Source organism: Rhinopithecus roxellana, chromosome 2 (assembly GCF_007565055.1).
Source record: "Rhinopithecus roxellana isolate Shanxi Qingling chromosome 2, ASM756505v1, whole genome shotgun sequence".
NCBI classification, from domain to species: domain Eukaryota; kingdom Metazoa; phylum Chordata; class Mammalia; order Primates; family Cercopithecidae; genus Rhinopithecus; species Rhinopithecus roxellana.
Genome location: NC_044550.1, coordinates 132280633 through 132299453, shown reverse-complemented (window position 1 = coordinate 132299453; position 18821 = coordinate 132280633). Strand labels below are relative to the sequence as shown.

Below are 18821 nucleotides of genomic sequence, written 5' to 3'. Positions count from 1 at the left end.
AAGACAGGGCCACATCACGTCCCCAGCACTGGCACGAAGCCCAGCCCGTGGCTGATGCTGAGTTAATGGTCATTGTTCTGAGGGCCCTGTGCACACAGCTAACAGCCAGGTGAAAGGCCAATTAGGGAGACAAGAGTGTGCAGCATACACAGTGTATGCTGGGGGGTGGCACAGACCAGGCAGCCGCAGAAAGCCAGGAGGTCATCCTGGAGGAGGTGATGCCCAAGATGAGGTGTGAGCTGGACAAAAGGGGGATGAGCGCTGCTCCCCAGAGGGGTGCCAGGAGGAAAACTGGCACAGTGAACATGGGCACCCCATCAACATGGGGCTCAAGTGGGGTAGGGTGCATCATGCTGGCTCCTGACCCCAATCTCAGGCACCAACACTTCTCTGTGGGCTGTGGAGCTCACGGCCAGGCCCGTCGTGCTGGGGGCAGCGTCCTGAAGTCCCCACCGGCACTGCAGTCCTCACCTCAGTCTGTGCCTTGGGGTCCCCGGCCTTGGCCCTCTCCAGGATTTCTTCAAAGGGGATTTCCACGTCTCCTTTTGTAGGCCCTTTAACACAGAAGAAACAAACACACACGTCACAAAGCCAACTTTGTCGCTTGTCAGAAGGATGGAGGGGATGGCAGGACGGTCTTCAGATCTGCTGCTGTTCGTCACCTTCAAATCCAGGCCAGGAGTACAGAGAGACACAGAGAGGGGAGGGAAGATGCCCAGAAAGTCACTGCTTGCCTTCCAATCACAAGCAGCCCCGAGCAAGCTGAGCAAACTCTACGCGGTGGGGTGGTTCAACACCAATTCGAAGCTCTTGGGGTGGGAGGCACGGGAAGGAGGGGAGCACAGAGCCAAGTCCCACCATCACGCCCCTTGGCTTAGGCCTGCTCCAGCTGGGGCTCTAGAAAGATCCAAGGACTCAAGTTTGACAGCCCATGACCTAAAGAATACAAAGAACCTGCATCTAAAGCCCAGCACCCCAACAGATCAAGTTCATGTTTTCCATGATCGTACCAACATAAAACATATCTTTTTGGAGATTACAATCAGTGTATATACATCTTGATATTACCTTTTCCTTCTTAAGAGTGAACGCCTTAGTCTGTTCGAGCTGTTATAACAAAAATATTAATACCATAGACCAACCCTGGTGGCTTACAAACATCAGAAATGTATTCCTTCCAATTCTGGAGACTGGGAAGTCCAAGACCATAGTGTTGCAGACTCCGTGTCTACTGAGGGCCTGTTTTTTGGTTCAGGTCTTCTGGCTGCGTCCTCACAGGGTGGAAGGGGCAAGGGAGCTCTCTGAGGTTTCTTTTATAGGGGCACTAATTCCACCGTAAAGCCACTGCTCATGACTCATCACCTCCTAACACCATCGGACTGGGGGTGAGGATCTTAGCACATGAATCTGGGAGAGACACAAACTTTCAGTCCACAGCAGTGGATCGTCCTCTGGTTTCCCACGATGCGCTGCAGTCAGTTCACCGTTTTGGTGGCTCCTAGATCTGTCAAGGAGACACAGTCAGGTTACTGGGCCTCTCCTCTCCTCTCCATCAGGTCCGTAGGTTGCTTCCAATAACCTCTTGTTTTCTACAATGGTGCCATGAACCGTTTCTTTTCTTTTGGGAAGTCATTTTCCTAGCACAGGTTCTCCATTTGAATTATTAGACCAAGGGTGCAAACATCAACTACAGTTCGTGCTGTATTTTACTTCCTAAGAAGTTATCTGAATGTACAAAAGCATCATGCAGTCTTATCCATTTCACCCAAGCCTGGCTGACAATGGGACAGGCTGCATGGTTCCCAGTAACACCACACTGAGGACCAGCCTTTCTGATCCAATTCACCCAGGGCCTCCCCAGAACCATCCCGTGCCAGGCTCTGAACCAGCTCTGCAGCACCAAATGCTGCCTGGCCAATGCTTTCAGAGGACCCACGTGTACGGGAGACAGGACTCCAGTGGGAGACAGCATGGGATGTGGCCAGGTGCAAGGCAGAGAGGAGGGCCACACCCAGTTTGCAGAGGGCAGAGGGAGGCTGGGACAACTCAAAGTTGCAGGCGGCAGGTGAGGCCCTCACAGGTGAAGCTGTGTGGGTGAGACATGCATTTGCAGAAGGGAAGAATTAGATGGATTCTTCACAAGCTCTTGTGGTCAGGCACATGCACTCCAGCCCTCTGGATGGGCAACTCCCCAACACAAAGGCCCCTCTCCCTGGATGCCCCCTCCCCAGACGCCCCTGTCCCTGGACACCCCTCTCCCTCGATGGCGCTTTCCCTGGACACCGCTCTCCCTGGAAGCCCACCTCCCTGGATGTACCCCTCCCTAGAGGCTCCTCTCCCTGGATGCCCCTATCCCTGGAGGCCCCTCTCCTTGGTCACCCCCCTCCCTGGAGGCCCCCCTCCCTGGACGACCCCTCCTTGAATGTCCCTCTCCCTGGACACCCCTCTCCCTGGACATTAACTCTCCGTGGATGCAACTCTTGCACAGAGTTTCGGGCCCGGCTTCCTTGCCGGGGTCCTCAAGGACGTTGCTCAGAGATGGCATCAGGCCCCGCAGGGCAGCCCTTTTGGACACCACCCTCCCCAGAGCCCCGAGGCCTCGGTGCTCCCTGAATCCATCAAGGACAGTTCTCCCTCCTTGCTGCCGTCGCCCCGCCAGCCCCCCAGCGTTGCAGGCTCAGTTTCTGGTTGCAGGCTCAGTAGCAGGCTCACAATTCCTAGAGGAACTGCAGACACAGAGCCTGCAGGCACCAAGGCCACGGGCCCACACAGCAGTGTGAACGGTCACAATGACACAGACCCACGTGAGGATCCACGCTCAACAATAAGGTGCTGTGTGACCTGGTGCAAGTCACATCACTGCTCCGAAGCAGCTTCCATCTGATCGTTAACATCAGTCTGATAGGATGGTTTATGATGAAAAGACATGCTTCGCAGTGAGTGGTCCAGAGTCGCTGTTCACAAGAGGGGGCTTTCTCTTCCCTCCCCACTTCCCCAGGACACCCCAGGGCCGTTGCTGTGCTTCTCACCACAACGCCAGCACCTCTCACGAATTCCAATCTCTTTACTTGACCAAGTTCACAAGCCATATTATTCTTCCCTTTAAAAAAATCAAAACATGGAAGGTCCAAGCCTGTGTGGTTGTCTAAAAAGATTCTTCCAGTGCGTAATTAATTTTTCACAGAAGTTATTCATAGCCTGACATTTCTTTTTTTCTTTTTTGAGATGGAGTCTTGCTCTGTTGCCCAGGCTGGAGTGCAGTGATGCGATCTCAGCTCACTGCAAGCTCTGCCTCCCGGGTTCACGCCATTCTCCTGCCTCAGCCTCCCGAGTAGCTGAGACTACAGGCGCCCGCCACCTCGCCCAGCTACTTTTTGGATTTTTAGTAGAGATGGGGTTTCACCGTGTTAGCCAGGATCTCCTGGCCTCATGATCTGCCCGCCTCGGCCTCCCAAAGTGCTGGGATTACAGGCATGAGCCACCGCGCCCGGCCAACAGCCTGACATTTCAAGACATCTCCCCAGTATATAGAATCTTTTTTTTTTTTGAGACGGAGTCTCGCTCTCATCGCCCAGGCTGTAGTGCAGTGGTGTGATCTCGGCTCACTGCAACCTCTGTCTCTCGGATTCAAGCGATTCTTCTGCCTCAGCCTCCTGAGTAGCTGGGAAAACAAGCGGCCACCATCACACCCGGCTAAGTTTTTTGTATTTTTAGTAGAGACAGGGTTTCACCATGTTGGCCAGCTGGTCTCGAACTACTGATCTCAGGTGATCCGCCTGCCTCAGCCTCCCAAAGTGCTGGGATTACAGGTGCGAGCCACTGCGCCCGGCCCAGAATCTCATTGAGATGGACAGACACTCTCTTCATTATTCCAGTTTCCATATGGCAGTGGTGGGCTTGTCCTGAAGACCAATTAGCTTAGTCATGAAGCAGGAGTCTTCACGGGCTCAAAGGCAAATCCCAGCATGCTCACTGCTCAGTGCCAGAAAAATCACCCCCAGAAGCCGGCTGCATCAGTGTGGACCACCTAGGCCCATGAAACACACGTTTTTCTGTGTGCTCGACCTTCGTTCCTTGCTTTTTCTGATGACTGCACCTTGATGCCCCTTTTGGGGAACCCCCCCACTCTCATGGTCTAGGTGGCACTGCCCCGTCCCCTGTGCCGCATAGAAGGCCTGCACCCCCACCTGGCCAATCAGAGTTGCCAGGTCATCTCCCTGACTACAGCACCTGGTTCAGGATGGACATGGCCCAACAGGGTTTGTGCTAGAACTGCTGGGAAATGGGATTTCCCCTTCTGCTGATCTTGGCACACGGATGCCAGCTTGAACTGTGGAAGGTCACCCTGTGGGCAGAGCCCCTGAGAGAGAGGCAGCACAGGAAAGCAGAGTGGAATGGGGGCGGGGCGAGTACTTCCTGATGACATCACCCGAGCCCCTGGACCCAGTCATGCCTGAAGCAAGCTACTCTAGGCTCCGCAGATCCACGGCCTCATCAACCCCTTGCTCCTCTACTTTTTTGGCTTGTGTCAACTTACATTGAGATTTTGTCACTTGCAACTAAAAGGGTCCTGAATCTAATTCATTCTTTAACGTCTGCCTATTAATCACAAAACAGCAGTGTGATCAGAGCTGGATACCATGGGCAGGTCTCCTTCCCCCTGTGAGGTTCCATGGAGAACACCCGTCACCTTTTTAATTATTTGTCACGCACAGGCCCTATGGATTTGAGAGATTCATGGATGTCATGCGGAATCAGTCAATGATCCTCACTTTCTCAGGCACTATCTAGGGCCTCCTCCAGGATGCGCCCCTTCCCAGCACAGCCCACTGCCATTTCTTGCTGGAACCTGGGTCATCGTCCACCGTCTATCACAGGTTCCGCCAGCCTTCATGGATGCCATCTACGTCCATGGGTCTCACCCATCTTGCCCCCAGCTTCCACTACGGCACTGGACAGTACACAGTGAGCAGATGTGGGGAGGAACAACGGGGATCCCAGGAGGGAGCCACTGCAAACAGGGCCTGCAGCTGCCCTCTCTCCTCCCCAAATCCTAGTGTAGTCCAGGATACACAGCACCTGCCTGGCTGAGCAGCTGAACTGCCAAGCTCAACTCCCTGACTTAAACAGATATTCTGCAGAAAGAGAAAAGGATGGAGAGAAGGCTTCTTCCCAAACACAGAACATCAAGTCCACCCAAGGGGCAGTGGCTGGGGCCTCTCTCCCCAAACAGCTGGCTCCAAACGTGCACAAAATTCTCCCAGAGTGGGCTGGGAGTAGGGCAGCTGGCTTCCACCTTCACATTACTGATGCATCCAGACATGCTTCTATAGTGTTTAAAATTTTTGGATGTATGTCAAATGCTCTTAAGAGTGCAATCTTAGGCATGGAGTAAATAAATACAATATAAACCTCCCATATCTAAGGGTGCTGCTGCCCTCTCCCTGCCTCACTGGTCCTGGGCAAGCCCTTGACCTCCACGATCTCTCTGCTCCTCTCGTGACGCCCACAACAAGGGGCTGTGCCAAAGGGAAAGGTGGAAAGAAAAGAGGATGTGCTGTGTGCTGTCATCATCCCTGTGCCAGAGACAAGGCACAGGGTGGTGGCCTCACACCACGGGGGCATCCCCCACATGGGGAAGCTGAGCTCACCCTGCACTACAGGCATCCTGTCAGCCTCTGGAACACTGACAATGATTCGCATGAATGAACAGGCTGAATGGTCCTCAGCCCTCTCTTCCCAGGGCTGGCTGAACTCTGAGGTGGGAACAGGGCAGACAGTGGCCTGGAGGCCCTGGCAGGGAGGGCTCCTTCTAACAGGCCCTGCCCAGGGGCGTTGGACTGGGCCCCCATCGCTGACCCAGTGGACCTTTCCTGAGCAATGGCCAAATGCCAGTCTGGGGTGCCAGCAGCCGAGGGCTCCACACTGAGAGGCAGGACTCCTGAGCTTACCACAGCCCGCCCTGGGCCAGGCGAGAACGAGCACGTCCACCCGTGAGGGCTGGGGCTGTGTACACGACTGTAGACTTCACTCGCAGTGGGAGGCTTCCTGGAGGTGATGTCCGAGGCTTGGAGTACAAGTAAGACAGGCACATTGCCAAGTTCCCAGAAGACTCAGCCTCACCAGATCCTGCGGCCAGTCCTCACAGTGTGGTGTGGGGGGCTCAGCAGGAGCACAGCAATCAGATGGGCCAGGTCAGGATACAGAACAGACATGACAGCTGCTTCCTAAATAATCAAGGGCAGGTGCCCCAGCAGCCAGCACAGCCCCAAGCAGCACCTCCTGCTGTGCCTGTCCCCAGGGCAGCGGGGGCTCCATGCACTCCTACATCTGCATCAGAGCCCCAGCCCCCACTAGGGCCCCCTGCAGCCCCCATCTAAGACTATGCTTGCACCCCGCTGGGAACCACCCCCAGGACCCTACCTCCTGCTGTGCCACCACCGTCCACCTGGCAGCCCTAGCCAGAAACCTAGAGGCCACCCTGGCTTTCTCCCCTCCCTGTCTACCTGTCCCTCAGCCTTCCTGTGGCCTGGCTACTCCTCTCTGCTCCGCCTCCTGGCTGGCCTTTAATGTAAACAATAAATCTGACAGCTGAGGCCCACTCACAACAATCCCCTCTCCCTTCCCTGACCCTCGGGACCCTGCTTGGCCTGGCTGACCTCTTGACACCATGGCCAATTCCTCATGGGTCTTGGGTGCCCTCTGCTGGGCTCCCTCTCTGCCCAGGGTGCCCTCAGTGTAGGAGCTGGGGTGCCTGCTTTCCCCACGCCCGAAGGCCCTTCTTCGTCCCTCACTCAGCAGCTCTGGCTGGCAGTGCAGCCTCGGTCAGCATTGGTGGGTGCTTCCTGGTGGGGTGCACCTCCTCCCCAGGGCTCCTGCTCCTGTCCATATATGTGTCCCTGTGGCTGCCAAAGCGATCCCCCTACCCCCAATGGCTGGAAGGCCTGGCAGATTCAGCAGCCATGTGGGCTGGCCGCCCACTGGGGTCAACAGAAAGGGCATATGACTGCCCCAGAGTCTCATAGTGAGCTGGGCCACCTCATAGTAGGGTGGGCCCCCGGTCAAGGTGGTGGCAGCACTGCTGTAGAGACTTGTAGAGATGAGATTGCTGCTCGGAGACGGAGTGGCAGGTACGGCTCGGAGAGCTCCCGAATCTCGCCTCCTTCCTCCTCCACCAACCCCGGGCCGTGTCCTACCAGTAGACCTATGAATAACCGAGGCAGCAAGAGAGCTAAGGGCCGCACAGTGGGAAGGGGTGGGGCCTCGGCTGGTGCCCAGGAGGCCTGAGTGCCCACCAGAGCCACATGATTAGCACACACTCAGCACAGGCTAAGCACATGATAGCCACAGCACGCCCAGCCTGAAGCTTTCCTTCCTCCCACCTGCACCAGGCCCGTTCCTCTGTGCATCTGAGCCTGCCCTTTAGCCCCAGGGCTAAACAGAACAGGCCCAGAACAGACTTTCTGCCAGGGCGTGGACTCGCACAGCAGTATCATGGTGACTGAGTGGCTTGGCGTCAACGCTAGGTCTCTGTGCCTGCTGGATCACCTAGGACCAGGTGTGACCAGCCCAGCTTTATTCTCTTGTTGAGCAGAACAACAGGTTCCCCCAGGGCTGAGGACAACACTGAGGTGATCACAGGACTCACCACAGCTACCTGTGAAGAAACAGCCCCCCGCCCAACAGCCCTGGGGCAGCCATGGACAGGCAGGTGCTGGCCCTGGTCCACTGGCACATCACTTGGGCTGCTGTCAAAAATCAGAACAGACAAGCACTTCTCAGTACACGGGCATCCACACTCCACACAGGACAGTTTCCCCTCTCAGGGCTGCCATGAGGAGTCACGCCCTGGCACAGGGACGCCCAAGAGCCTCACAGCTGCCTGCGGTGTCCTTTCTAGCCTGAGTCACTGTTTTCTTTACCTGTCTGGGCCCAGGAGCCCCTGAGTTTCTAAGCCCTGACCCATCGGCAGTGGTTCCCCAGGTGGCAAGTGACTTGCCAAGGCCACAGGGCCAGGATGGGAAAGAAGCGTGGGGCTCCAGCCCAGTGAAGTTTCTGAAGCAGCCCTGCCCCAACCTTGCTGAATGGCGGGCTGAGAAGGGGGTCAGTTCCTCATGGAGGCAACCAGAGAAGGGCGACCCCAAGGCTGCTCTTCTCCTGTTTCCCAAGTGTACAGGACAAGGAGCAGCTCAGATGGGCCTCCGATGGTGCCTCCTCCAGGCAGTCTTCCTGATGCCCTGAAGAGTGACCAGGCTCTCCTGGGGGGCCCCTAGGGGACTGCAAGGTGGGCTGTCCCCCGCGCTGCGCTTAGCCCCCAGAATGTAGTTCCTTGTTCACTCCTGTCTCCCATATTGCTCAGGGCTCCTGGAGGGCAGGCCTGAGCCTTCACTCCTGTCATCAGGGCCTGGCCAGGCACTGGTCTAGGGACAGGCCAACCTGCTCTGTGTACTTCTGAGCCTGTGACATGGGGATCCCTGGGCACAGCTGACCTGAGGTCCATAGTGAGCACAGGCTCCAGGGTATGTTCAAATCTCCCCTCCACCCTTCACCAGCCACAGGACGCCAGGTCATCTGCTTAAGCCCTCTATCCCTCGGTTTCCCATCTGAAAAATGGGGCAGCAGCAGAGCCTGCCCCCCAAGGCTGTTAAAGAAGCAAGTGGGCTAATGCCCTAAAAAGATGCCTGGCTCAGGGACGTTTCAGTTAAATAGCCACCCTTGTTGCCACCTGTTGGTATGTTAACTGACGCTCACCCATCTATGTTGGCTGGACAGGGGAGCTAAATAACAGACTCTCGCAGCAGCTGCTCCTGGCAGGGACGCTGGGCCCTGCCCTCCCTGTGGCCATTGGGCATGCAGGGCCAGGCCTGCTGTGGCCACATCAGTGACCAGTGACTGGGAGACGGGACGCCCACTGCCCCCAGCTGCAGGTCCGGTGTTGGGGGCTGGGCTCTCAGGCAGCACTCCGGGCTTGCTCTTCACCACCCCCACATTGGAGACAGATGCCAAACAAACCACAGCTGCTTCCTGACTCTTCTTATCTGAAACACACACAGTCTTGGACTCTGTCCTTTGCAGGCTGTTCTCACTACCCAGATTGAAACCAAGCTTCCGAGCCCTGGTCTCTGTTCCCCCGAAGTCGTGAGGCTGGGCCCAAATCCCGGGGTCAGGCCCCGTCCACCCAGAGGCCTCCAAAACAAAGCGGAGGAGCACAGTGATCTTTTAAGGAGATGTAAAGACAAACAGGGCCCAGGGCTACAGTGAGATTCTGAGGGCGCGTCCAGCATGAGCGGTACATGGGAGTCTCAGTGCACTGCGACCGCAGCAGGGAGGCTCCATGGCCCTGCCAGTGAGGTGACTGGAACAAGAAGGAAACCTGGGCCACTCAAGCGCCTCGTCTCTCACCCGCTGGGTCACTTGGCAAGTCACCTAGACTTAGTGCCTGAGTTTCCCCTCTCAGGATGGCCATGAGGAGTCCCGCTCTGGCACATGGACAAGGCTGGTGTACACAGCAGGAACTCACCATGGATCTGGGGCTTCTGCATGGGCAGGAGGGACAGTGATGAGCTGGGACTGAGCTCCCCTGGCAGCGGCCTCTCTAGCAAAAGTGGAGGCTGACTGAGGCCTAAGTGAGCTGGAGAAGGTGCCCAGGGGCCGGACTCCTCTGGCTCACACCCACTACCCTCACACCGCCACCTGGGAACCAACAAGCCTGTCAGCTCTACCTGTGAACACCCAGGGCCTGGTCAGCTCTGCCTGTGAACACCCAGGGCCTCAGTCAGCTCTGCCAGTGAACACCAAGGGCCTTATCTCTGCTTGTGAACACCCAGGGCCTGGTCAGCTCTGTCTGTGAACACCCAGGGCCTCAGTCAGCTCTGCCAGTGAACACCAAGGGCCTTATCTCTGCTTGTGAACACCCAGGGCCTGGTCAGCTCTGCCTGTGAACACCAAGAGCCTTAGTCAGCTTTGCCTGTGAACACCCAGGGCCTCAGTCAGCTCTGCCAGTGAACAGCAAGGGCCTTATCTCTGCTTGTGAACATCCAGGGCCCCAGCATCCCGCCTCAGGATGGAGGTGAAGCGTGCCCCTCCCTCACAAGTCTCCCTCAGGGAGAGGAGAAACTCAGCACCAAGGGCTTCGCCCACATGTGGCCTCACTCCCGACAGTGTGGCTGTCACCTCTGGCCTGCCACCCTAGTTGGTTACAGAGGGCCCGTGAATTTACTCCATACGTTTGGATGCTGTTGCAAACGGAAGTTGTGAAGTGCTGCAGAGGCCCTGAGAAGAGAAGGACTGCAGAGGGGTGAGGGCACCAGCACCACTTCGAGTGGGTGCCACACAGGTGATAGGTGCAAGGCTCTGAGGAGGTGGGTGGCCCCAGCGGACGGATGCCTGTGCACAGCATGGGAGCTGCACAATGCTGAATTGCAGGGGACCTGGCGGGGGGACCTTCCAGGGGTGGCTGGACCCCGTTCCCACCCAGCTATCCCTGAACAGCCCCAGCCTGGGCTTCCCAGCCTGCCCCCTTACCGGTGCCGTCTGCTCTCTCCCGGCTCCTGGTGTGATGGGCCTGGGGCTCAGCGGGGGCTGCTGCGTCTCTAACACCAGGGCCAGGGCCAGCCTGGGGTCCGGGGGCTCGGGGCCTTTCGCTCCTCTCCTGCTCCAACGAGGCTGTGGCATTGAGTCGGGAACGCGCCTGGGGCTGCGGTGCTGACAGGGGCTGTGGGCAGGAGGGGCCCAGTGGAGCAGTGTCAGAGTCCATCCTGCCTGGAAGAAAAGTCAGGGTCAGGCCCACCCAGCACCGGCAGAGTCCACTCTGGCACTTAGTGTCTGCTGGAGATGGAAAAGCAGAGGGAGGCAGGCAGGAGCTGCCAGACACTCCATACAGGATCTCGCGAACACTCAGCACAGCCCCCATGGGCCAGCCCTGCTTCCAGGGAGGAAACCGCGGGAGGACACTCACCCATGTGACTCTACAGATGGTACGGCACTTACAATCTCAGACCGGCAAGTGCCGAGGCCTGGAGTCCTTGCCTCACCGGGCATGAGCCACACAACCCTGACCTTCCCTCATCCAAGAAACGGGGATGATGATAGCAACACCCAGAGATCACCCGTGTGGAGCCCAGCTGCAGGGGGCTGAATTGGGCCCCACATCATGTGTCCACCAACGTCTGTGAACGTGCACTTAGTTGGAAAAACAGGTCTTTGAAGACGTACTTAAGGATCTTAAAATGAGATCAGCCTGGAGTAGGGAAGCCCTGGCTCCAATAGCTGATGGCCTATAGGAAGAGGAGGGTAACAGAGCCACGTGGAGATGGGTGACAGCGGGCAAGGAGCAGGAGGACCACTGGCCACTGCCAGAAGCTGGACAGAGGCGAGGAACTGAGCCTCCCTCAGAGACTCCGGGAGGGACCCACCCTGTTCACACCTTGACTTCAGACTTCTGCCTCCAGAACCATCAGAGAACAAACCTCTGTTGTTTTAAGCCGCCAAGTTTCCGGTAGTTTCTTATGGAAGCCCTAGGAAACTACGACACTGGTACTGAGTAAAGTTAAGTAAATATGAGAGGGGAGGGGAGAAGAGGGCAGGGGAGAGAAGTGGGGGAGCCAAACTGGTGGAGCTGGGATTCATACCCAGATCTGCTGCTCCACAGCCCCCACCCCAGGCCCAAGCCGTAGCACCGAAGTCACAGGACTGATGCCCCAGAAATCAACACACATAGTAAAAAGCAAACTAGGCAAACAGTGCGGTGGGGGCATCAGAAGAGACTAGAGTGCACAGAGATCCTGTGACCCGTGTCACACCAGAGCAAGGGCTTTATTTTATTCAACAGAGGCCCTCACTCGCTGCTTAGCAACATGGAAAAACACCACCATCCCTGTAACGAAGGACAACCACTGACCACAGACACAGAGCTGAAAGCGCTGCAGGATCCCGAGCCCTGGGACCCGGATGGGGCCCTGGATGAGAGGCGTTAGGGGTGGGATGCAAACCCCTGAAGCTGTTGGACCTTGTACCTGCTATGTGAGGCAGTGGAAACTTTTCCTCAGATTCCCAAATGACCCTCCCAAGCTCAGGGCCACAGCCATCCTCTGAGGGGCAGAGCAGGGAGAGGCTGGTAAGCAGAGAATCTCGCTCCCAGCCCCAAGCTGCCGCCGCGCTGTGCTCCTGGCTCTGTGCCCACCAGCTGTGTGGTCCTGAGCAGCCCACATCCCTCTCTGCACCTCAGCCTCCTCATCTGAAAATGGGGACAGGGCAACTGTGAGGACCAGTGAGACCAGTCACCATGGGTGGCACGAGGGAGTCCCCCGGCCACCTCTGAACACCCAGTGCTTGGCACGGAGCCGGGTTCCAGGAGGTGCCCAGAGGTCACTTTTGGGGGCAGCCACGACTGGAAGAGTCAGGAGTGGCCCCAGGGTCCCACACACAACAATTTCTGCTCCATTCCCAACTGCAAATGGGTCCTAAAGATCAGATCCGTGCCGCTCAAGAACTCTGCATATTTCAGTCCACATGGTCCTTCCTTACAGGGACTGAGTCCTCAGTTTAAAACATCCCCCAGGTGCAAACCATGCATGGTCAAGCTTGGGAGCCTGCTCCGTCCTATTTCCAAGTTCCAAGCTCCTGGGAACTGGCACCTTCCACAAAAGCAGCCATTTAACTGCACGTGCAGACCTAAGCGCCCTCTTAGTCAGTTGTGGTAGAGAAATACAGGATTGCACGCAGAACCCACACGCTGTGGGCAAACAGAACCATGGTCCTGCAGGCCACCGGACCACCTGAGACAGTGAAAAGTCAGGTCTTCAAATGACATGTGGCCATGTCTACCTTCTCTCCCATGGTTCCCACTGCCCCCAAATCAGGTGTCACTTTCTCAGACAGAGAGGGAGGGCACCTTTACTGAGGGCTGACCTACGCCAGGGCATCTCTGCCATTAAGAACAATGGCTGTGTTCTCGGTACTTGTCTTTTCTCATGAGTTCCTTGTATGCCCCTGGAAGGTAGGTCCTGTTGTCATGAGTTCCTCGCATGGCCCTGGAAGGTAGATCCTATTGTCATCCCAGAGTTATAGATGGGGAAATGTTTTATCCTTCAACCTCACCCCACTTCACAGACAGGAACCCAGGTGCAGGGAGGGTAGGGACCTGCTCAAGGTCAAACAGCTGCAGGTACCAGAGCTGAAAATCAAATCCAGACCCGCCCAATTCTAACGATTCTGCAAGCTCATTTCTGAAAACGATGACTTTGAAATCCGACTGCCACTGCATCCTCTCTCCCTGGGCCCAATCGCTGCAAAACGCTGGCTACCCTTTAACATCAGCGCACAAACACTGACCTCCACACTTCCCTCTCTGCAGGGCCCTCTTCCTGGAATGCCTTCCTATCCCCCTCCCCCAGCCTAGACCCTAAGCACCCTTCCAGTCAAGAGCTCCAGCAACACCTCCTTTGTGGGAGCTTCCAAGCTATGTCTCTCCTGAGTCCTTGTCTTCCTCACCTGCTCAGGTAAACATACAGCACTCAGGTGATCACCTCTCCATCAGAGCCCTCCCTCTGCTAGAAGTTACAGCCGGAAGCAACATGGCATGGGGTCGGTTACCCTTACTAGTGGCCACATGACCTCACTGTGTCTGTTTCTCTACATGTAAAACGGGGATAGCACCTCCCACATAGGGGTGCTATGGGGATTATGTGTATGATGGAAGAGAAAGCAAACTATTGGGCATTAAAAAAAAACCCTAAGCCATTACACCCAGGTGCTAAACAAAGGCATGTTCAGTTGGAAAACACTTCGTAAAAGGCATTTCAGGAAACCAGATTCTTGCTGGCCTATGTACCATGTCACACTGCAGTTGAAAAAAAAAAAAAAAAAAAAACAGGCCGGGCGCGGTGGCTCAAGCCTGTAATCCTAGCACTTTGGGAGGCCGAGACGGGTGGATCACGAGGTCAGGAGATCGAGACCATCCTGGCTAACACTGTGAAACCCCATCTCTACTAAAAAATACAAAAAACTAGCTGGGCGAGGTGGCGGGCGCCTGTAGTCCCAGCTACTCGGGAGGCTGAGGCAGGAGAATGGCGTAAACCCGGGAGGCGGAGCTTGCAGTGAGCTGAGATCTGGCCACTGTACTCTAGCCCAGGCGACAGAGCGAGACTCCGTCTCAAAAAAAAAAAAAAAAAAAAAAAAAAAAAAACAGTGTAAAGGAAAATCTGTGGTTAGTAAGAATGGATGAATACGGGGGATTAATTTTCAGATTCCCTGAGGGTTGGCCCAGTCTGGTTTGGATCAAAGGGTTTGTTATTTCAAACCCAGCAAACCCGGTCATGGTTGGTCCCGGGACAATGATAGATCAGAAAAGCTCTCCTGGTGGAAGGAGCTGCTGTCTAGTCCTTCCCTCTCTGAGTTTTCCTGAGTGTGACAGCCACTGTGAGCCCTGAGGGCAGGGGCTGCGGCTTATCCACTCGGAAGACACACTGCCTTGCCTGGCCTATGTTAAGCACTTAATGTATGTGGGCAGAAGCCTGAGGTAGCCTGGCCTAGGGCAGGAGCACCATCCAGGCAATAATGCTGTGGGACCTTAGCAAGTCCCTCCCCCAGATCCCAGCATCCAGGCGTCCCCAGCGACATCTACTCTGCACCCCCAGATCCCTACCTGCACGGTGGGGTGCTCAGCCTCAACTCCCCACTGGTGACCACAGCAGTGGCTTAGAAGCCGTCACTGTGTAAGATCCACAAAAGCAAAGTTGCTAACATTCTTTCCCCATGAGCACTGTGGTGTATTTTTATCCCATCCAAACATAAGGAGTTCAGCTGAGAGGCCACCACCCGGAGAGGGCTGCAGGGATCACGCATCCACTCAGACCCACAGCAGAATGACCACATGTGGCCTTCTGCCCTAAAGGCTCTGGCCCTCACCCAGGCCACCCCCATTCTGTTCTCTCTGCGAGGGCAACCCCACCTCCCAAGCCAGCGCCTCAGAAACAGCCCCCGTGGGAAGCCGAGGTGATGTTCACGCTCTCTCTGATCAGTGCTTCCGCCTCCAGGATGCCAGTCCAGGGGAGCCACTGGAGATGCCCTCGGGGCTCACATACAATGTCTGTCACATGGCACTTTCAGCACTGTCCAGAAAGGGGCTGGCTGTAAAATCTACACCCCTCCATATGGTGCAATGCTGTGCTGTACAGCTGGTAAACGTGACTTCGTACATGAACGTTTCGAGACAAGGAAAAGGTCGGCATAACACTGTTAAGGCAGGATTTAAAGCATTAGCCAGAGAAGATATTAGCAAGAGTCTGTTTAGGATGAAAACAAAATGTATCTGCAAAAAAAAATGGAAGAAAATGCCCCCTAAAAAAGATACTTGCTGTCTCTGGGGAAAGATTATGCGTGGTTTCATTTTATTCTTCTTTTAAACATATTTCCCTAGTTTTCTATAATGAGTGTGTAATGTTTTTGAAATTAAAGCAAATGTTATTTTAAAACCCATCTGTGAGCAAGCCCTAAGGGAGCAGGCCCAGGAGGTCCCGGCCCTGGGATGTCTGCTCTGGCATGGCCTGACCCCTGGCACAGTGCTCCTCCTCAAGACAAGGGCACAAAGCCCTTGATGGATCCCAGGTACCTATTTTTTGCTCAGAGTATTAAGGGCCAAACCAAGGAACATTCCAGCTCTATCCAATGTGGCACACTGACAGAACACAGAGGGATTTGAATTGGGACTGCCCCAAGCAGCAATCATGACAGCCATAGTGGCCAAGCCCCCACCACACACCTGGCACCTGCTCTAGGCCTGGCCTGGATGGGCAGCAGGTGTGGACTGAGGGTAGGTCCATCTTGTGCCAGGCACCCCTGACCTAGAGAAGTCTCGTCTCGTCCAGGGCCAGCACTGGAACAGCTTCATCTAGATGGGAAGGGTAACACCTAAACAGATACCCACAAAGATGGCACAGAAGGGGGCCCTCACTCCACTGTGGGAAGAGGCAGGCCAGAAATCCTGCAGGAGGCCTCAACTGAGCCTTCTGGACAAGCAGGCAGGAGCCAGGCAAAGTGGGAGGTGGCTGGGCATTCCAGCAGGGGGTGTGCGCAGGAGTGGAGGCAGCAGAGGGACAGTGAGCTGGCCTTGTGGCCAGGAACATGCAGGTGACTGGGAGGTGACTGCTGGGGAGAGGACACAGGAGGGAGACGCTGAGTGAGCAGCAAGGCGGGTCCCTGAGGGCCCGAAAGAATACTGGCTCAGGAGGCGGACTTGACCCGATAGCCGACAGGGAAGTGGCAGCTGAAGAACCAGCAGGGCTGTGTGGAGCCAGGCCTGGATCGGGACCAGGGAGGAGCCTGGGGGCCATTCAGGGAGAGGCAAGGGTCCTGAACCAGGGCAGGCATCCAAGTGAGGCTCAGGAGCCAGGAGAGACAGGAGAGAACCAACTGGGAGTGAGGAACGAAGGGCACAGGGGGTGGTCTGGTGTGCAGCTGGGGCTGGCTGGCTGTGGTGGTACCACTTCTGGAGGTAGGGCCATGGGAGGGGAGGGGAGCATGTAGCATAAAGCTCCTGACCTATTATGATTCTTATTGCTACTGTCATGGATGGGTGTTTGGGGTCTGGCAGTGCAGACATCGCTGGGGGTTGAGACTGAGCTGGGGTCCCCTCTGTGACCAGCCCCAGAAGCCTGTCCAGCCCTGGTCTGGGATGGGCAGGGCAGGCCCAAGTCAGAGACACCCTCCATGCTCTTCCATCCTGGGAAAGAAGGTGAGATGGGGTCTCCCAGCCAACTCTTCCTGTGTCTGCGAAGGGAGAAGGACAAAGGAGCAGGCAGGGAAAAGAGGCTGAACACAACGGAGCCTCCGTGGGAATCACAGACCCTTCGAGACAGAAGTAAACAGGTGGGGACAGTGGCAAAGGTGGCCTCTGAGGTTCCTGTGGTCTCCCTACCCTGCTGCAGAGAATGGGCAGCCAGCACATGGGGTACCCAGGGCACAGCTCCTTGAGTGATGGATGCTGGCAGAAGAGAAGGTCCCTTTACAAACTGCAAAGCCCTGGGCCAAATGCCAGGGGTCATCGTCCAAGGTGAGGAGAGGCCGGGCTGCTTCTGGAGAGACGGGGCAGAGGCCTCACACCAGACTCCGTCCTGATCAGCTTCATGGTCCTGGGCTGGCACCAAACCCTGCTGAGCCTCAGCTTCCTGGGGTGCCAAATGGGGACTATAACTTCTCCACCTAAGGCTACTGAGAGGGTTAAATCTGGGTGGTGGGGGGTGGGGGTTGCACAAATGCGACTTCCTTGGAATTCATAACATCAACTACTAAGTGGGTGAGAGGCCAGGGCGCCATCACATCCAAAAGAGCTGGGCAGGATTCTCCAGAAAGTTTTCGTTGATCAAATAAAAAAACTAATGATCCAGAGGGTGGAGCTCATACAAGGCAGGGTCCAGGGGCTGCCACTGAACACCCTCAACTCTCTACTGAGGGACCCGGAGAGGGAGAGGAACTGCCACGGTGCTCCTAAGTGGGCTGTGGGGATTCAGAGTGACCCCTAAGCTGCCCCTCGGGCGGGCGGGTCCCCCTGGGGGACTGAACTCCCCTTCCCCCCACAACACCTCACGGGGGTCCAGGCGCGTTCTAGCGACCGGGCGGGCACCGAGGGCGGCCGTGGGTCCCGAGACTGCGGGGGAGGGGCATGACGGGGCAACTCGGGGGCCGGGAGGATGGCGCGGGGAGGGGGCCTGCTCACCGGCCGCTCCGCCTCTCGGGCCTGCTGTCCCGCCCGCGGCGGGGTTCCAGGCGACAGCGCGCGGGGACCCGGGGCGCGCCCCCCTAGTGACCCGTTCGGGCCCGGGACAGGGGTCGCCTTGCGCACTGCAGAGCGGACGGGATCCGCGGCTCTCCAACTTCGGGGACCTTGCTGGGACTTTGGGACCAGCCACCCATCAGCTCGGAAGGGGAAACTGAGGCCCGAAGTGGGCAGTGCCTCAGGGGTCTTGCCCGCCTCCTGCGCGCCACCGCGCCACGGCCCCAGCCCCGAAGTACTCACCGGCCCGTGAGTGGGCTGCACGCGGCGCCGCGATGCCCTGGGGTCTCTGGGCCGGCAGTAAAGTTGTTCGTGAGCAGCAGAACACAGCAAAATCGGGAGAGCCACTGCCGCGGCGGAGCAAACTACACTGGCTGCCGAAGAGCCGGCTAGCGCGGCCCTCGGCAGGAGGGGGCGGGGAAGGGGCGGGGCCTTCGGCCGCCCTCCACTCCAGACGCGGTCCCCCGGATGCGGCGCCAGCTCGGCCTGCTGAGTGGTCGGTGCAACCGCCAATCACGCCACACCTCCGCCAATCAGGGTGCGCCTCGCCTAGCTGCTGCCGGGCACTCCCCCTGCGCGGTGGGCCCGAGGGGCCAGAGGGCGGGTCTGGCTCGTCCACAGCGAAAGTTTCCGAGCGGACTAGGGCCCCGGCCCCGCCCCGGCCACAGAACGTCCAGTTGCTTAGCGAGGCCGCTTGCCTTCTCCTGTAACAGGTGGTTTGGACCCGTAGAGAAGGCTCCGGCCACCTTTCATCCACCACTCCGGTCTCAGCGGCCCCAACTGCAGATTCATTACATTTGCTGTTGCAATATTAACACACGTCTTGAGCGCCTATTCCGGCGCTGCAAGAGCGTCTAAGGGCTCCCCTAATAACAGCAGCAGAGATGGAAAAATGGGGCCTGTTTGAAACGTGTGCCTGCAGCCAAGTGCTGCTTTCAGTGCACAGAATCAAATGCAATGTAGCAAGCTTTTCACACGGTGACTGTGGGATTCCTTTAAAGTTTGTGTTAGCCCAGGGAGTGAGCAAGGCTCCGGCAGTTTGGAGACCCTC

The 18821-nt window shown here is 56.9% G+C and overlaps 1 protein-coding gene across 2 annotated transcripts in view; it reads right to left on the bottom strand.

Moving 5' to 3' along the window:
* The window catches only part of WFS1 (wolframin ER transmembrane glycoprotein), a 34911-nt gene extending 16701 nt beyond the window's left edge, over positions 1-18210 (bottom strand). The window contains exons 1-3 of one of the 2 annotated variants that reach the window (XM_010370046.2): positions 18014-18210; positions 10525-10761; positions 472-554 (exon numbers count right to left, since the gene is read on the bottom strand). In XM_010370046.2, the coding sequence (XP_010368348.2) occupies positions 472-554; positions 10525-10756 (315 nt within the window). In that variant the 5' untranslated portion in view covers positions 10757-10761; positions 18014-18210. The remainder of the gene's footprint in view (positions 1-471; positions 555-10524; positions 10762-18013) is intronic. The other variant, XM_010370047.2, reaches the window with a different exon arrangement.
* Between the last annotated feature and the right edge of the window lie 611 nt (positions 18211-18821).